The sequence below is a fragment of the Pelodiscus sinensis genome, chromosome 2, assembly GCF_049634645.1.
Source record: "Pelodiscus sinensis isolate JC-2024 chromosome 2, ASM4963464v1, whole genome shotgun sequence".
NCBI lineage: Eukaryota > Metazoa > Chordata > Testudines > Trionychidae > Pelodiscus > Pelodiscus sinensis.
This window is the reverse complement of record NC_134712.1, coordinates 196849359-196868319: the sequence shown is the minus strand read 5'-3', so window position 1 is coordinate 196868319 and position 18961 is coordinate 196849359. Positions and strand designations below refer to the sequence as shown.

General features: G+C 38.7%; 1 protein-coding gene across 1 annotated transcript in view; it reads right to left on the bottom strand.

Annotated features, from left to right (window-relative positions):
* The window catches only part of SKAP2 (src kinase associated phosphoprotein 2), a 158691-nt gene that overhangs the window by 53680 nt on the left and 86050 nt on the right, over positions 1–18961 (bottom strand). Inside the window, exon 5 of the mRNA XM_075922173.1 lies at positions 959–1036. Coding sequence (XP_075778288.1) covers positions 959–1036 — 78 coding nt within the window. The remainder of the gene's footprint in view (positions 1–958; positions 1037–18961) is intronic.

Sequence of the window (18961 nt, the reverse complement as noted above, 5' to 3'; positions counted from 1 at the left end):
TCTTTTAACTAAAAGTTTTGTGATAGATTTGTCAATTTCCTCCCATATCCTGGAGATCCACCGTATTCAATGAATGGTTTACATGTTATCTTGGGTCAGGACTGTATGTAACTTCTGAAGCAGGAAGATGTGACAGACATGACACCTGGATATTCAAAGGACTATATTGAACAATGTGCCAGACAAGAATGGACTTTTCGTCAAAAAAAGAGTTCGGTGGTTTTCTTGGATAACATACAGCGGGAGAGACTGTAAATTCCTCACTTCCAGTTATGCAAAAAACTCAAGCTTTTGACGTTATGCCCTGATGAGTGGGCCTTTGTCTGTTGATTACTGGTTAAGCTCAATGGTCTGAGCTGTATAAAGGAAAGGCTGAATGCTTTGTGTTGTTCTAGTTCTGAACCTGAGACATTGATGTACTTGTAACCATGGGCAAAACTCTTTGTTGGTTTTGAAGACCGACATCTACCAGAGACTCCGGTTGGAGTTGAGGTGATTTCTGGTGAACGTGTATGTGTCTAGGTTCTTCTATTGTTTTTAAAGTTTTCTCTGTATTGCTTTCACTTTAAGAATAAATGTGCTTGGGAAAAAAGGCAGTGTGGGAAAACAATTGTGGGCAATTATGCTATGTTTAGCCTCCAAGGAGGAAGTGGAGTGCAGATAGTGGCTGTTCAAGCCATGTGGCTTGCTGGGGAAAATACAGTGTAGGCAAGAGACCCCACAATCAAGAACAAGTGTCTGCTCAAGAGAAGTAACAACTGAGGAGCTGCCTAGAATGGATGTCCTCTAAGGACCACAGAGGGGGAATACAGGTGCAAATGCCCCAAAATATGAGCTGTGACATGAGAATTCAATTTTATGGCCATTTATTTCAGCCTCCTCCCTATAACTGAATGTGTATACACACATTCATGTATAAAATAGGCTCAGCATTTTTCAAAAAACCAGCTTACTTTACCTTTTCTGCGTTTTTCAAGGTATCCAGCCTTTAAAACAAACTGAAGGTCTTGAGCAGCAATAGCAGGAAACTGGTTCCCTGACAGCAAGAAAAAAAAAGAGTATTATAAACCACTATTTTTCAAGCTAAACACTGTTCTAGCCTTATTAATAAGAGGTGGCTCAGTTTATAATGGCATGTCAAGGAACTACTGAAAGAACAGAATTCTATTAATTACTGTTCAGATCATTTTTGGCTAAACAGTCACAAGTATAATGACAAAGCTGTTAGCTGCATTGCTATGCCAATGCAGTGACAGGGAACTTATAGCTGTGACCCAGCCCCTCAAGTCTCCAAGGGGGGAGGGGGAATCTGTATCTACTTCTCAGACAAGATAAAAACTCAACATGTTATATTAATCCAGAGAATGTTACTTTGCATCTTAAAATATACAGTTTAAAGTGAGCTGCTTCATAAAAAAAAAATCAGAGTTTTTTCAAATGCTTATATAGAAGCAAAGGTGTTTAAATATCCTAGATACAATTATTAACTGTAATTAATTGCAGAATTTAATTTTTTTTAATTATCTCCACAGGCCTAACGAAAATCTACTCAGTCTAAAAAACATGCACTCACATGCTATGTTTAGGAAGAAAGGAACCAGATGAAGGGATGATAAAAAGCATGTCTTGTTGTTGACAGATAATGTAAAATTTGTGCTACATTAGTAAAGCACTGTTAAAATAAATAGACAGCACTTGTGGATACTAGATGGACAAGACAAACACACTGCTCACAAGCTGCCTAAGCTGCTTCTTTTTATGGATATTTTTATTTTCTGTAAAAATACTGATGTGTTCACCAGTATTTGTATTCCCTTCCCAATTGTCATCTCAGAGATAGAAATCTAAAACTCTAATATTCTTAAACTGGAAGCCTAAGCACTGAGGAACATAATTAAGAAATTAGTTGAAAATCTTTACAAATGTGGAATCACTTTTTAAATTTCTAAAATACAAATATAAAAATAGAAAGAGCAGAAAAACAGCTTTAGATGTGCCCGATCATTCAAGTATACAGATGTCCAGTTTTTCCACAAGTAATCTAACCTCCTCTCTAATGCAATAGCTGTTTTATCTGAGTATCAAAATGTAGTTTTTCCTCTACTTATCATTAAATACTTATATTTAAGGTCACTGTGTGTAGGCAGAAAGTTTACATGTAAGCAAATTTTTTTATCAAAATGTTATACATAACCTTTTTAGCAATGCAGTAAAAACCAAATTAAGGATCATCATCAGAAGACTATTCTTAAGAAACCACTGTGAAATATCCCATGTAGAAACCAATTTGTCTGACCTTTAGCTGAACACTATCTCTGCTAGGTAACCAATGCCTGTTGGGCTCTTGGGTGGTCACTTAAAAAAGGATTCTGCATATATCTATTCTTCTTTGGGTACTGGTTTTGTTAATAAAATATATTTTTGATAGGGCAAGAAAAATGTTAGAGAGAACAAGAACAAACAAATTACTAAAGACTACAAAAGAAATAGTCTGGAGTGGAATATACTCTGAGAAATCCATAACTTTCAAATAATAAAAATAAATTATATGGTTAAGTTACACACAATATAGCAAAGTGTATTAAAATTGCCATTATTACAAAATTGTGTTTTTACATTTGGTATTATACTATTACTTTTTTATTTCCAAATATGTTATATTAAGATTATTATATTACACCATTGTTATTTCTAATCCTATGGAATTTATTACTAGCATATTAAAAACAATAGTTATGTAGTACATTCATAAAAGTATGTGACCATAAAACTGCATTTGAGAATTTAACTTTGGACACGCACAACTACAAACATGGGAAGTTCATCAGATAAGAAACAGATTTAGTTATTAGGTCAAAATAATAACTAGCTACACAAATGGCTTCTGGCTAAAGATTTATAACTATTGGGCCGATGTACCTTAACTCAGTCACAGATGCACTGAAAAATTATTCATTTCACAATGTGAATCTCTGACTGTTGTTGGGAAAGGATGGAGGAGGAGGTTTGAGAAACAACCTTGGTGCGCTGCTTTAAATTGGTCATTGGGAGGCATCAGCGTGCAACACTTCCAGCTTTACCTCCTCCCTTAATGCTTGTTATACACTCAGAGCAAACACTGCAACCACAAAGATGGGGGAAGGGAAAACTTAATTTTTCTAACAACCATTTTTTGCTTTGTTTCTAAACATAAGAGCTTCAACACATTATCTGGATTCCAATTTTATGCAAGATTTTGGTGTAGATTTGTTTTTCCCTTTTTTTATTAGAGGAAGGGACATTTTCAGGGGACTATAATATAGCATCTCTAAGAAATATCAGCTCAATAGCCATGAACAATGAAGACCTTTATCTAGAGACCAAGAAAAGCACTGATATTAATTTCGCTACACTGTCCTGATCACAGCTGGAATCTTATTTGGATTGCCTGCCTTCCGTGGAAGAGAGAGGGGAGTTCCTAGCAATTCCACCCTTATCACTGCTAAGACTGCAAACTTAGTGCCAACTGTGATGGTGGTAGCTTTGGGAAATCAGAGATTAGCCCACAGGAACTAGACTGAAAACCAAGTTATTTCACACAGGGCACTGAAGAGCCTACTGTGCCGTAAGCTACCAGCAACAACAGAGACAGGTACTCAATACCATGCTTCTTTTGGGTTAAAAGTGGGGAGATAGGTGTTTCCTATTTCCCTATTCCCACTAAGCAGAGCAGAGCTGAGAACCCACCCTAGTTCAGCTACTTACTACCTTATGAACAGCAGATCCTCCAAACAAGAAGCTAGTCATTTCCACTAGTATTCAAAATCTATGGAAGTGGAAACTGACCGGATACTTGTCAATTTCATGCTGCTGCGTGTGGGAAGTCCTAGAACAGAAGCAGGGACTGTTGGTGGAAGAGAAAAAAAAGCACAACACACAGAGATTTGGCAAAGTTTCCTTTTCTCTAGCCTCTACTGCCAGAAAGGATTATGAACCAAGAAGGCAAAGGAGAAAGAATATAAAACATTCCCCCCGCTTCCCTCGTTAGGTCTCACTAGTTGGAAGTGTGTGTATGTCATGAGGAGAGGGAAAGCATAAAAACTTATGCTTCCTTCATACCAAAATTAGAAGAAGAGATTGAAACTTTGTCCCCATTAAGTGGCTGGACCTTGTTGAAGAGATTCCTGATCTTTCTATTCTGCTCCCTTCCTGCCTCCTTTTCCCCTATTGTTACCAACTCCTTGTGTGTATTAAACTAATGAAAGAAATGGGTTACAGTGGTTTTAAAATTTGTAGATGTGGTATTTTCAGAAAGTTTCAAAGTACACGAACCACATACGACAACTAATTTTTCATCAAAATACCAGTTCCCTGTTTATTTTAACTAAACCAGCTTTGCCACAATGCTCTTAAATACTGCTAATGGTACCCATTTAAGTAACTTTTTATTTTTATGACAGTCACACCTAGAAGCCCCAGCTGAAATCAGGGTCCCATTATACTAGGTCCTGTAACTTACACAAATTAAGACAGTCCCTTCTCTGGAGAGACCAATTTCTGTCTCAAGACAAACAAAGGGAGGAAGAAAGGAAACATTGGTATTTTACAGATGAGGAACTAGCAGGATGTCTCTAGAACGCCCATGTCCCATTTCAATGACCTAGTAATTTTTCTTCAAGACCATCCTTACTCTCTTTTGAGATTAAAACATCATGATATGGTCCAACTTTTAAGGGAAGGTTAACTCATCCCACCCTCCAGTATACAGCTTACTATGCGGGAAGGTGAATTATTTCATGTTAAAGGTTTTTCCCTTCTCCTCACTCATCCTCCTGCAGACAAGAAGAATCTTCCAGTGTAGTTATAACTTATCTGATCCTGTGGGAGAGTGCTTAAGGCTTGAAATTGTCTTTCATGGCTTCCTTAGGAGTACTTTCTCCTGAGGAAATCCTCAGGTGGTGACTACTTAGGCCAGAAGTGCTCTTGATTAGAGAACTCCATGAGATATGGTCCACCTGCAGAATCCCAGAGATGTTTAAAAAGGTCAAAATATCCAAAGAGGATGCTTACAAGGCCCCTCAAATCCCACAAATGTGTCTATTTTTAAATTTTCCTCTATAGTCTTCATATTTGATATAAAATGAACCAGATTCTCTCCCTTGCTTCTGGCCCCTTTGTGCCAGGTAAACAGCTGGTATTTCTTATATGACCTTAGCAGATAGTCAGAGAATTGCCATAGTATAGGGAAGGTGCAACACTCACAGGAATATAAAGCTTATTGGGCTAGTCCCACAAAAGCTCATGATATCATCTACATGTTTTATTAGTCTATAAAGTGCTACCAGACCATTTGTTGTTTTTTCTACACCATCATAGAGTGCTTATCTGAGCACAGATTCACTGAGCATATTCACAGTAAGCCCAAAGGCTTGTGCAGCTACCTTGCATCTGTGCATTATGACAAGGCCAAAACTATTGAAGTTAGCACCTTAAACACCTTCTGCCCATCCTATAATCAATAGAGTTAAGTGCAACAGTGAATCTAGCCCATTAATTTTAAACAAACTTCAAATAGTGCCTTAATTTATGATTAAGAATACAATTCTGTCACACAAGTTACAGATTACATGAATTTAGGGGACCTTTATGATTTCTGCAACAGCAGCGTAAGAGCAGCAGCCCCAGGACTAAAGCAGCTGAAGGAGGTAGGGGTTGGATCAGCTCCAGGATCACCAAAACAGAGCACCCGTCCCCAAGCGGCCCTGGGGCCCCAGAGCAGCAGCCAGCAAAACCCTTTCCTGCAGCACTCCCACTGTTAGTCTCCCCCCGCACCGCCCCCCAAACCTGTAGTACTTTCAGTAAATGTTAGGGACAGGCTTCCATGAATTTTTGTTTACAGCCTGCAATCTGTCCTTGCCTTTTATTAAAAATACCTGAGACAAAATCTTAACCTTACTTATCATGTATATGAAATTTAAACATATATTAGTTTTTTCCAGTGAACATGAAGCTGTTATACTATATTATCAATACAAAGTAAATTAAAGAACACTGGGTCATGTTATACTGCACCACGCGCCACTAGTAAGATATTTTATTTCTCCAATGTGGGCTAAGGGATACATAAAGCAAGAAATAATTAGAGGCCAATGCATTCTTAAGGAGTACTTAGTGTGTTTATGGGAAGTTAAGCAGGTGAAGTGGAGATAAGTGTGATTCGGTAATAGCTAAGTGCTCTGTTATAGCTTGTCTTCCCAGTAAAGCATTGTGATTGTGATGATAATGGTAAAAAGAACTTCTCCTCACAAAAGAGCAATTCAACATCTTTTGGGGGTACACCTACCCATTCTGAAATAAGAATCTGCATCTACACTACAATCAGTTTTGTCATATTGTTTACATAATGTTGAGCTGGAGGACTTCTTACTCCAACTCCTGTACCCCTCATTGTACAAGGAGTAAGGGAAGTCGGAGGAAGAGTGCTCTTCCTTGGACTACCTGCTGTGCAGACAGCACCAAGAGCCGAAATAAGCTATTTCGACTTAAGTTACGAAATTGACGTAACTGAAGTTCCATAGCTTATTTCAGCATTAGCCCTGCTGGTTAGATGTGCCCTTGGTCACCCTGAAAGGAAAACTGTGAAACTGAAATATAATTTGTAAAGGAGAGTTTACAGTTTTCAGCTTCTCTTCCCCTGTAATTTTCTAGTTTTTATTTTACAAATCACTCTTATTTTTAAAAACCTGTTTTCACTCTTCTTACTGTTTGAAAGAGTCACACAAACAAATGAAAAAACTGCCTGGACTATGCAAACATAGAACTAATTCACCTTTAATCAAAACCAAAAAATGCATTTAGTTCAGAAAATATAGAGGAAAAGTGCTAATCATAAAAAATACATGCAGTCAACTAGCATGAGAGAAAAGCACCATTAAAAGGGCACAATATTTCCATATTTCTTAATGGCAAATGTATCTACAAAACAATGCACGAAGTCTGGTATTCAGCCTAAAAGCTACTATGGCTCTTGTCAGATTGAAAGCTGACAAACTGTTTCTGGAAGTGTGTGTCCAATTTCAATGAGGAAGGTATATTATCCCAGCAAAGAAAGCAGTACATGCTTTCTCTTCCCTGAAACTTAGTTCCTTCATATATCCCACTTTCCATTTACAGTATCTTGAAATGAAACACCAATCCATTGCTAATAACTTGCTGCAGAGAGATTCAATTGTCCTTGCAGGCTGTCCACTGTAATACAATGTGATTATGCCTGTTGCCCAAAATGGTTAACCTACGCAGCTGTATTGCATATATTTAAATATATTTATTTTCCTTGGAAATGTTTTCAAGAATGCCAATTTACATATAATTAAAAAATATTTTCCTTGGTTCCAAAGACTTTTGGTTAAGGGAAGGTGATTAGAAGGAAAGTCTCAATAGTCTCATCAAATGTTTTCAACATCTTTGGAAAGAATACATTAGTAAGATGCAAATGGAAGAAGCCTACCAGCTGTCAGATAGCATAGCGCACAATGTTAAAGCTGCAAGACGTTAACAGAAAATACATTAATGTGCCCAAGGCAGAAAACCATCATATGTTTCTACAGGTGGCTATGTCATTGAGCTCTTTAAACTGCTTTTTTGCAGGGTAGTTCATGGAGTCATCTACTCTACAGTGTCCACCATTCTGCTTTGTAATAATGTCTTACTCCTAATTTCCATACCCACTTGATTCCTCAGAAAAGAATGTACAGAGATGGCAAGGTTTCTTATTTAGGAATATTTAAAGTGCAGACACATCTCTTTCTAGTTTTTAGCTCTTTCTGGTTTTGGAACTGGAGCTCTTGTTACCTAATTTTAAAGCTACAGCTTTAGGGCCTAAATTCTGCAACTTTCTTCTCTGCTCCTCCCCATGAATGGAGAGAAAGAGAGAAGGGACTAGGGATGTTAGCAACTAGTTAACTATCCCATAAGCAAAAGCTTATCGGATAGTCAACTAGTTGCTTCCCCCCAACCATTGTTGCCTCTATCAGAGGCAGCAAGATGGAGGGAGCAGAACCCGGTGATGGGAGGAGCCAGCTTAAAAGCCAGTTCCCCCCAGCACCCTCTCAATGGGGGGCAAGAGAGGCAGGGGGGTAGCAGGGACCAGGCATGAGCTGGAAATCAGCTGATTCCCAGCTCGCACCCCATCCCAGATGCTGCACCCCTGCTTTTTAAATGTATTAAGAGCCTCCCAGCTCTTCATACATTAAAAATCAGAAGTGCAGTGGAAGGGCTCGCACCGAGTCCACCTGCTGCACTCCAGCCTTTTTACATTTAAGTGTAAAGTGAAACAGCTGTCTCGGTTCACTCTGGGTCCCCCCAGCTGTGCTTCAGCCTTTTAAATGTACTAAGAGCCAGTAGGTTCTTAATACATTTATAAGGCAGAGCTGCAGCAGGGTTAGCTCCTGGGGCCAGGAGCTAACCCCACCTTGGCTCCCCCACTTATTGACTAATCAATTAGTCGATCAGTTGATTACATTAAATTTTACATGCCTAAAAGGGAGTTCTTTTTGCTTCCTTTCCTGTATGTTCAAGAGAAGACAAGGAACCAGGCTCGAATGCTATAGCCTGTACTACTTATAGAAAGAAATATTAGGTTCAGTTTCTGTCCCTCAGTGTTATATTGCTTTAAAGATTGCTTTTCATTCTCTATTCATGTGATTATATCTTAATGCATAATATAGGTCAAAAACTATAAATATCTATGGCTCTTTATACTTGTACACCCTTACCTGTTTGTGTTCAAACCCTCTCTTTCACTTATTCGTGTTTTCATTTGACACCTTCACTTCTTTCTTTGTCATCATTTGCTGGGTCAAAATATTAGAACCATCCACCTGTGACCAGTCTGGTTGAATTAATCAAAAATTGGAAACTTCTATAGTTGATTGGGTTCTTAAATTTAAAAAAAAAAATACTTGGCTCTTATTTTTCTACACAGATTTTTTTTTCTGAATATGTGCATGCTTGCATTGTTTTCTTAATTGTTTCTACAGTGTTCTTTGTTGCTACATTTGGTTGTATAGTACTTCAAAAGGCATGATATTAATTAGAAAACACTTTACCCTTTGCTTCATATACGACTGCAATATAAAAACTAACCTATCTGAAATGCACCACAATTGCCACCCATGACATTAAAATAGTGATACTGTATATAGTAAATGGCTATGTTTTCTCATTTTGACAAAAGGAGCCATGATATTGGTCACAGGAGCATGTTCTGGTTTCTGCTGTTTATCAAGACAAGCAAGATGGAAGGAATTAGAGAATCCAGATGAGCATTTGTACAGACTAGTACAATCATTGGTAGAACAGGAGGATATACAAGGTCAAAGGCGCCCTCTCTGAGGAAACTAGATCAAAAGCAGTACACAAAAGTCCTCCTGTGCCAGTTTACTGCCTGACGTTTCTGAAATACAATGCACAGAAAGTTTAGTAGAATTTTGCTTAAATCCCTTAAAGAATCATTAAAGTCTAATTAATCATTCTGGAGGGTGGAAATGGAAAATCTCAATCACCCACAGGCCCACAATGCAGCTAAGGGGAAGGCAAATCAGATGTAGAGACATGAAAAACTAGTTTATATTGCTGGTGTGACAGCAAAGCAAAAAACTGAACATTTTAAGAGAACCGTAAAGTGTTCTGAGAATGCTCACCTCTATAAAAGTCATGTCTCTGCCTCCTGGACATGAGGAAGTCAAAAGCTACTGTATATTTGAGAGAGCGTGTCTGTGAGTTCGTCTATCTGCCTGTTCAAGAATTCCTCCTAAATGGTAAGAGCTAGGACCAACAAATTTGATGTTCAGCTTTCTCTTATCATAATTTAAATCAAGGCAAGGATTTGGTTGTGCCAGAAAAATGGAATGTGTCTGGAATGAGATTGCTTCTCAGAAAACCATAAAGAAAAAAAGAGACAGATTCACCAGGCAGATGAGAGGGACTAGCTATGAGTGCTCTCCCCACCCCCATCAACTGGGCAAAAGGGGTGCATGATCTGAATCTGCCCCAGCCAGGGGACATGTACCACTCCCCCTCCAGCAGTGCCCACGGATGCTGCAGTGATTATGGAGAGGTGCTTCTCACCTGGCCCCAAGCTGCTGTGGTGAGAGGGGGTCGGGGCAGCTTGTATACTGAACCTCTCATTCCCAGCCCCACCCCAGAGCAATGATTAAAATAAAGCAAATACATTTTCATTTTACTTTCTTAAAAACAAAAATTGAATTAAGGACCCGAGCAATGCTGGGTATATTTTCTAGTAAGAAATAATTGAATAATTAGACGTACAAGAAATTCTGTACTTCTTCTACAGGCAGGTTAAAAGATTTACAGCACAATCTCAAATGTACATAACCAAATCTGAACAGAAAGTAAAGAATTACAGCACTCACACAAAATATATGAACCATTCACATTGTTGTTCACCCACCAATGAACACTAAGGATATGTCCAAACTGCACTGTAAACCCTGGGTTTACAATTGATGGACTCAGGTCTCACAGATGTTCAAAAATATTCATACCACACTACTCAGACCTTCTGGCTTGGGTCTGTGGCTTGAACTGTGCTCAAATTGCAGAACAACATGGCTTGTATCTGGATCCTGAGTGCTTGCTAACCCAAGTCAGACTTATTTACGATGAAGGCTTGCGTCAGCTACCAGACTTTGTGTGCTGGGCAGACATACCGTAAGAGGCCATGAAAAATTAACCCACAGCAGGACCATGACCAGTATGGCATCAGAACACATGTGGACAGTGTTTAGGTCATTGTAACTATAATGCCAGTTAACTGGAAGGACAAATGTCCTATGGCTACATCAAGCAGCATCTTAAAGCAAATTACTCCCCACCACTCCATCAACAGACTGGTAAGGCTGAGACAGGCTGCTCAGAAACAAAGGGGGGGTGCAAGAGCACATGTGTGTGGGGAGGGGAGCATGGGGCAGTAAGAGCTAGCCCTTCCTTCTTACATTCTTTGCCTCTCATTGACCAGGGTGGGGGGGAAGTTCCCTTTAGTTATAGTGTCAGGATGCTGCACATCTGAAAGATGCTGTTTTGGGATTAGGAAATAATTTCTCTCACTGTGGCCAAATTCCAGTGGGGTTTGTTTCTTCATTTCCCTCTATGTCACAATTAGAACATAAGAACAGCCATAATGGGCTAGACCAAATGTCCATCTAGCCCAGTATCCTAGCTTCCAATAGTGGCCAATGCTAGGTGCTTCAGAAGGAATGAACAGAACAGGTAATCATCAACTTCATCGCCCAAGTGATCAACCCCATCACCCATTCCCAGCTTCTGGCAGAGGCTAGGAACACCATCCCTGCCCATCCTGGTTAACAGCCATTGATAGACCTATCCTCCATGAATTTATCTAGCTCTTTTTGAACCCTATTATAACCTTGGCCTTGATGACATCCACAAGCTGACAGTGCACTGTGTAAAGAAATACTTCCTCTTGTTTGTTTTAAACCTGCTGCCTGTTATTTTCATTTGGTTATTTCCTTAGGTCTTGTGCTTTGAGAAACTGAGTTGAATGGAACAGAAACTGAAAGTTTAACTATTAAGAATAGTAAGACTATTTCATTCATAATAATTTGAGGCCAGTGTCCAGTGAAGGTAATAGCTAAAAGGGTAAGCTCCCAGAGGTAAATGAAACCTGGATATTTATTAGTTGACCTCATACCTATAAGAGAAGGAGAGACAATCTGAGGTAACACATTGGGAAGGGCACACAAAGGGGAGGGCAAGAGGATTCAGGAAGGAGCTGAGTTATATGGGTAGGCTAAGGAAGGTCTATCCTGAATCACAAGTTATACGGCAGGAGCTCACTAACTCTGCTCTGGACCCAATTAAACGTCTGGTATGTGAGAGCAGGTTGGGGCACATAGCACCCCTCCCCAGTGTCAAATTAATAAAGTTGAAGTCTGCCACTTAAAATCCATCCATCTATCTGTCATTCATTCATTCGTGTGCCCTGATCAACATCTCCAACTAAAGATCAGCTTTTTTCCCTTTGATGTATGGTCACAAAAACTTACAGAAAAGCTAACACTGCACTTAAATGTTAAATGCAGTTGTATAGTTAATTTGTATATAACCACCCAGAGAATCCAAGATTCCTAAAGAGAGAGCCACATAAGCCTCAATGCTTTGGGAACACCAACAAGAACAAGTTAAGGTTAAGATTTTTCTTTTTCCTTTTGTGAGTCTGTTATAGCTTTAATGTTAATCGTACTTTTGGGGTGTTTTGTTTCCTCTTAGCATGACTGGCAGGTTTTGTTCAGCAAAAGACAAACACTACGCTGGAATAGAGACTAAATAATGATGACAGATATTTTACTCAACACAAGAAAGATCATTCAGTCTGGCAGAAAAGTTTTCCTCTTGTGTAAGTTATTTAGCAAAAAGTGAAAATATTGTATATCAAATAATATATATAAAAACCACTGGTATACATTATTTTAGTTTCCATATCCTGGTAATTCTGGTGTTTATTATATAACAAAATATAGCTATACACATATAACCTAATTCATGATTGTCATTTCCTTGTAAGTACTGTATAACAAACAGATTCTATGATCGTTTTCTGTCATTCAAATATTGGTTAAGGTAAGATTATATAAACTATTTTCCAACAAATTGCATGCAAGTTAAGCCTAGTCCAAAGCATGTTATATATTTCCCTTTGCTAATTAGAAAAATTATCCAATAACCATCTGGATTTCTGGTGCATACATTGAGGGGAACAGGGAGAATGTTTTTACAATAAATTTTAGGTCTATCCGCCTAAATCAAAGCAACTCCAGGGAAATGAGAATTATTATACTACCACAGAACACCAATAAAAAACCCTAACATAAAATGTACAGTATTTTATAAACATTATGTAATTACTCCAGATGGCATTGCCCTCATGCAGAGATCTATATTTTGTTGAACAGTTCCAGCATTTCTGACTTGTGGCCAAACTTCTGGCTTAGTTAGCTTCTGAAAGGAAACATACATATAAACTATCTAAGCATTTTAAGTGCTCCGACAGCTCATATACTAGAACAAAAAGTTATAATATTGCTGGCTGAAGTTGAAAACGTTTTATCTGTAAAAAAAAGGTGTCCTATAGGCAGCTAAAGAAGAGAAAGAATTTTTGAAGGATGGCTTTCAAATTTTCACAATCAATATACAGTGCATATTTTCATTAATTTTCTACATATATCAAAATGTTTTGTTTGGGGTTTCTGTACCCCTCCCTACCTGTCAGCTGGTAGGTACATTATATTATCAGAGCAGTAGAATAAAACTGAAAAGTTAAATTGAGTTTTCCAGTGAAGGATGACACTTAGTAAATAAAACAAAAGCCAACAAAAGAAATTAGATCCCCAGAGCCTGTCAAGTTTTCCCATTATGGCTCAAACCACACTAGGAAAATATCTCAACAGGCAGCAATGAGAGGCTTCTTACAGTGCAATTATAAAAAAAATCCTCTGCAACAAGAAACTGCACTTACAAAAACAAGCCACAGTAGATGGTATAATACATTGATGAATTCGGCCATTCCTTTTGAACAGGGCAAGAGAAATCTCTTGAGAAGCAGCTGATCCTCATCCTTAAAAATCCTAATGTAACAAAGTTCTGTGGGGACCAACACTATCTGAGGAGAGGTAGTAAAAGTCCACTGGCTTCACTATCAACAAAATGCAGATGAACCCATCTCTACCTCCTTCTCAGTAGACTCAATCACTGCTATCACAATGATGTCAAAATGGCTATAGCAGAGTGGCACCTAGATGAAAACCAGCTGGTTCAAATTGCATCCAACGAGTTTTAAAAAGGAAAGGGAAAATACTGCAAGAAACTATCAAAGATATTGCCCTTATTCTCCAAAGGCATCTGTCTTCAATTTACCAAATTTGCAGAAAATCTCAGGATTTTAATAGATTCTTCATTAATCTCAGATATCAAGTGTAGAAATGTGTCATACATTGTCTTGTTCCAACATTTAATCAGACTGCCTCTTGCCAGGATACACCACAACTTTGTCTTCGATAAAGTTCTAGCCACAGTGATACATTTAATCCATTAAAATAGTCAGAATAGATTATTAAAAATCTCTATATTTGAGATGACGGAGGCAATATAGAAGCCAACATGAGCAGAGCACTTCTACACCCTTAGCAGAGAAAGAATCAAACTAGTTATCTGCATCCATTGCCTCTCCTACCCTTCTTTGTTTTCTATGACAATTCAAAGCTTGGCTTTAGTTTCTAAGGCCTTCAGCAGGTTGAGGTTAGTCCAGGCTCAAAAAGGTGCCAGTATTCCAGGCCCAAACTTGTTGAGCAAAAAAAAAAAAAAAAAGGAGACAAGCAGCGGGGGAATGCCATTCCTTTACTGCATGCTGGGAAAATAGGTGACTGTGTGCCATTCCGGGCCGTACCGTCACAAAAAAAGCACTGGTCTACACTAAAGCATGCCCCACCAAGACAGCTCCTCCTCTCGGGAGCAATAATTTAACAACATAGATCGTAAACTCTGAGAAAAGTCATCTCAGGCTCACAGCAAGCACCGGCTCCCGGGGAGCCGGCTGAAGTGCCGGCTCTGCAGTATAAGCCTTATGTTCCATAGGCTGCAGTCAGGATGGAGGCCGGCTCCCTGGGAGCGGGGCTGGCAGATGATGCATGCTGGAAGCCAGCAAGGCAGAAGAGTTTCCACAATGGAAACCAATATGCTGATGCTTATCGGTTAACTGGTTAAACTCTTACATCTTTAACCGCAATAAAAAATAAGCAATAGCTACCAAACCAAAGACAATTCTATGCAATTCTTAATTTCTGTATTTGGTTCAGTATACAGTGGGAACACAGGTTCTATCATTATGAAATATTTATGCAATTCCAACAAACCTTGCAATTCTGAAAAAAGCAGAATCTTTCAAATTGGCACAAATGGTTAAGAGTGCCATTTGATGCCCTCTGAGTACTATTAAGGTACCTGAATCCAAATGAAGAAGAAAACAGTACTGCAAATACTACTATTCCTGTGGTATAAAATCCTTCATAACAAGCGAACAGTAATAATTCACCAAATCACACTGTAATTCTCTCTGCTGATTTTCAGGGTGGCTTCTCCTTTCAAATCCTGAGAATATACATACTTTTGCATCTTAAATTCTTTTAATAAGGATATCCCAACCACATGAGAAAGGAAACCGTTCCCAAAACCGGGAGGGTAGGGAAGGGAAAGAGTGCTGATAGATATTGTACTCTGCAGTGGAATCATAAATGGGAAGATAGGAAGTAGCAGGGGGCAGGGAAATTGGTAGGACATTATGTGAGGGAAAACCAGTATGGAGGTTATATGACCTGTAAAAAATATTAATAGATTCCTTGCCAGAAGGGGCTATTGTGAGATCACAGAACTTCCCCAAAATAACTCCTAGAACAGATCTTTTTAAAAACATCCAATCTTGGTTTAAAAATTGCCAGTGATGCAGAAGTCACTGCAATCCTTGGAAAATTGTTGCAATGTTTAATTGCCTTCATCATTGAAATATATGCCTTATTTCCTGTCTGAATTTGCCTAACTTCAACTTCCAGCCATTAGATCATATTATACTTTTCTCTGTTAGATCAAAGAGACAATTATCAAATATTTATTCTCCACATATGTGCTTTTAGACTTCAATCAAGTCACACCTTACCCCACTCTTTGTTAAGCTAACTAGATTGAATTCTTTGAGTCTATCACTGTAAGGCATGTTTTCTAATCCTTTAATCATTCTTGCGGCTCTTCTCTGAACTCTGTCCAATTATCATCTTTGGTGAATACCAGAAACTGGAAACAATATTCCAGATGCAATCACACCTGTTGAGATATACTGGGGTCTTGATTTTAAACCTTAAAAAATAAAAGGGCTATTGTTTTTTGCTGAACTAGTTCAGAACAATCCTGATCTCTAGTTTTCTAAAAAATTTTGTCAACCTTTCATTTCTCTTAAATCCTACTTCCCCATACCAAAGTCATTTTAAGAATAAGAATGGCAAACTACCTGGTGAATGAACTGCTGTTGAAACTTCAGCTAATTGTGGCATTATAGCAGTTTGAATATTAGAACACTTACTGAATCTGCAAATTGTTGCTTAGTTAAAGAACTGCATTTAAAAATAAAATATGAAGTCTTGCAAAAATCACATATATTTTAGCCCTTCAACTTAAAAATGGTTGAGTGAAGTCACTTAAAAAAAAGGCATAAAAGGGTAATTGTGTAAAGGCTGTAAACTGGTATTTCTAAATTTCAGCAGGGAACAAATTTTACAACTGAACTATAAACTCCAAAGAAGAAAATGGGAATTTTAATGGAAATGCTGACACAACCTTAACTCTAGCAGTGCTAGCAGGCGGTGCTATAATAAATCTGTCAGTTTCTATAATGCCTATGACAAGCCCATTAATATGAATGAAGTACACTTCACATAGCACACTCCACAGCAACTGCATAAGTTATGTCATCTTCATTCTGAGTAGCAGATCAGTAATCAATATTTGTAAAAGCAAGCTAATCCTTTGTAAAATCAGTGGTTTAGTGATTGAAGAGTTTGCTCAATCTACACAGTTAATCCCTCTTCATCTGTTTGAGCCCTCTATTTATTCCAACCACTTACAGTGGTAGCAATGGCAGATTAATACATCTCCACATGTTAAACATGTCTTGACAATTGACACGGCATACTGTCAGTATAATCTTCACAAACACTGGGCTTTTTTTTTTTTAAACAAGCCCGAAACCAACATTCAGAAATCAAAAGTTCACAGTCTCAATGATTTGCCCTCATGCACATAATCAGGTTTCAGTTGAACTATTTTCCAGAATACACAGAATACCTCCCTATTTTCTAACTCTGAAAGATACCCTAATAGGTGTCAGATTCATAAAGTGAAAAATAAACCTAATGAAGTCACCAATGGAGAATTTTTGTTTCAGAGAAAAAAATAAAGAATGTCTTTGTGATATAGTATATTGACATTGTAAGTGAAAAATAAGCTTGCTGCCTGGTGAAAAACAATAGTCAAAGTGTTATAGTCAACAACATAGCTAAACAAACATCAGAAAGTTAACAGTCTACTAAATAAAAATACAGCAGGAAAGTCTACAGCATGCTAAAAGAAAGAGCTTTTGATATGGTCTCCCACAGTATTCTTGGATTGGATAAATGGAATGTAAGGTGGATAGAAAGTTGGATAGATCGTCAGGCTCAATTGGTACTGATCAATGGCTTGATGTCTGATTGGCGGTCAGTATGAAGCGGAGTGCCCCAAGGTCAGTTCTCGGGCCATTTTGGTTCAACATCTTTATTAATGACCTGGATGAGGGGACAGATTGCATCCTCAGCATGTTTGTGGAGGACACTGAGCTAGTGGGAGAGGTAGATACACTGGAGGGCAGGGATATGGTCCAGAATGACCTAAACAAATTGGAAGATTGGGCCAAAAGAAATCTGATGAGGTTCAACAAGGAAAAGTAGAGAGTCCTGCACTTTGGATGGAAGAATCCCAAGCATTGCTATAGGCTAAACAGCAGCTCCTCAGAAACAGGACCTGGGGATTACAGTAGATGAGAAGCTGTATGTAAATCAACAGTGTGTCCTAGTACCCAAAAAGGCAAACAGCATATTGGAGCACATTAGTAGGAGCATTGCCGGCAGATCTAGGGAAGTGATTGTTCCCCTTTAATTGGCACTGGTAAGGCCACATCTAGAATACTGCATCCAATTCTAGGACCCTATTACAGAAAGGATGTGGATGCACCAGAAAGAGTCCAGCAGAGGGCAGCAAACATGATTAGGAGTCTGGTGCACATGACTTATGAGGAGAGGCTGAGGGATTTGGGTTAATTTAGTCTACAAAAGAGAGAAGTGAGGGAAGACTTGATAGCAGCCTTCAACTATCTGAAGGGTAATTCCAAAGAGGATAGAGTGATGCTGTTCTCGGTGGTGACAGAATGACGAGCAATGGTCTCATGTTGTAGTGGGGGAGGCCTAGGTTGGATATCAGCAAAAACTATTTTACTAGGAGGGTGGCGAAACACTGGAATGGGTTACCTAAGGAGGTAGTGGAATCTCCATCTCTAGAGGTTTTTAAGTCCCAGCTTGACAAAGTCCTGGCTGAGATGATTTAGTTGGGATTGATCCTGCTTTTAGCAGGGGGTTGGACTCGGAATATCGGTGACTAGTCAACTACCTGATGAGCAAACTCTTATCAGATAGTCGACTAGTCCCTCAACTAGTTGTTTTCCCCCCTTGCTTTCTATTAGAGGCAGCAAGAGGGGGGAACAGGAGTCGGTGCTGGGGGGCGCTGGCTTAAAAGCCAGTTGCCCCCAGCACCATCTCCATAGGAGGCAGGCAGATAGTGGGATAGGCGGATGGAGTCTGCCGGCTCTTAATACATTTAAAAATCAGAAGTGCAGCGGGGTTAGCTCCCCAGGCTTGGAGCTAACTCCGCTGTGGCTCCCCCACTTATCAACTAATTGACTAGCCAATGGCAAATCCATCAATAGTAAATCCGTCAATTAGTAGATTAAATGAAATTTAACACCCCTAGGTTGAACTCTATGGCATCCTGAGGTCTCTTCCAACTCTATGATTCTAAGAGCTATATGAAGTTCAAAATAGTTAAAACTATAGCCAAACTAACGTGATCCCTGGAGATATTTTTCTATGTTAAGATTTTTGCTCCAGGAATGGGTAAACACTAATTAAAAGATTACATAATTTCTATAAATTTTCTTCAAAAACTCAGAAATTAATTAATAATGCTACTTCGATGCAAATCTGTGACCTGTAGATAGCTATCAATCTTTTACTTCTATGAAGGTATTTATTCTACACACTTCAGTCCAAGTATGACACAAAATGTTCCAATTTACCAAGAGACTAAAAAT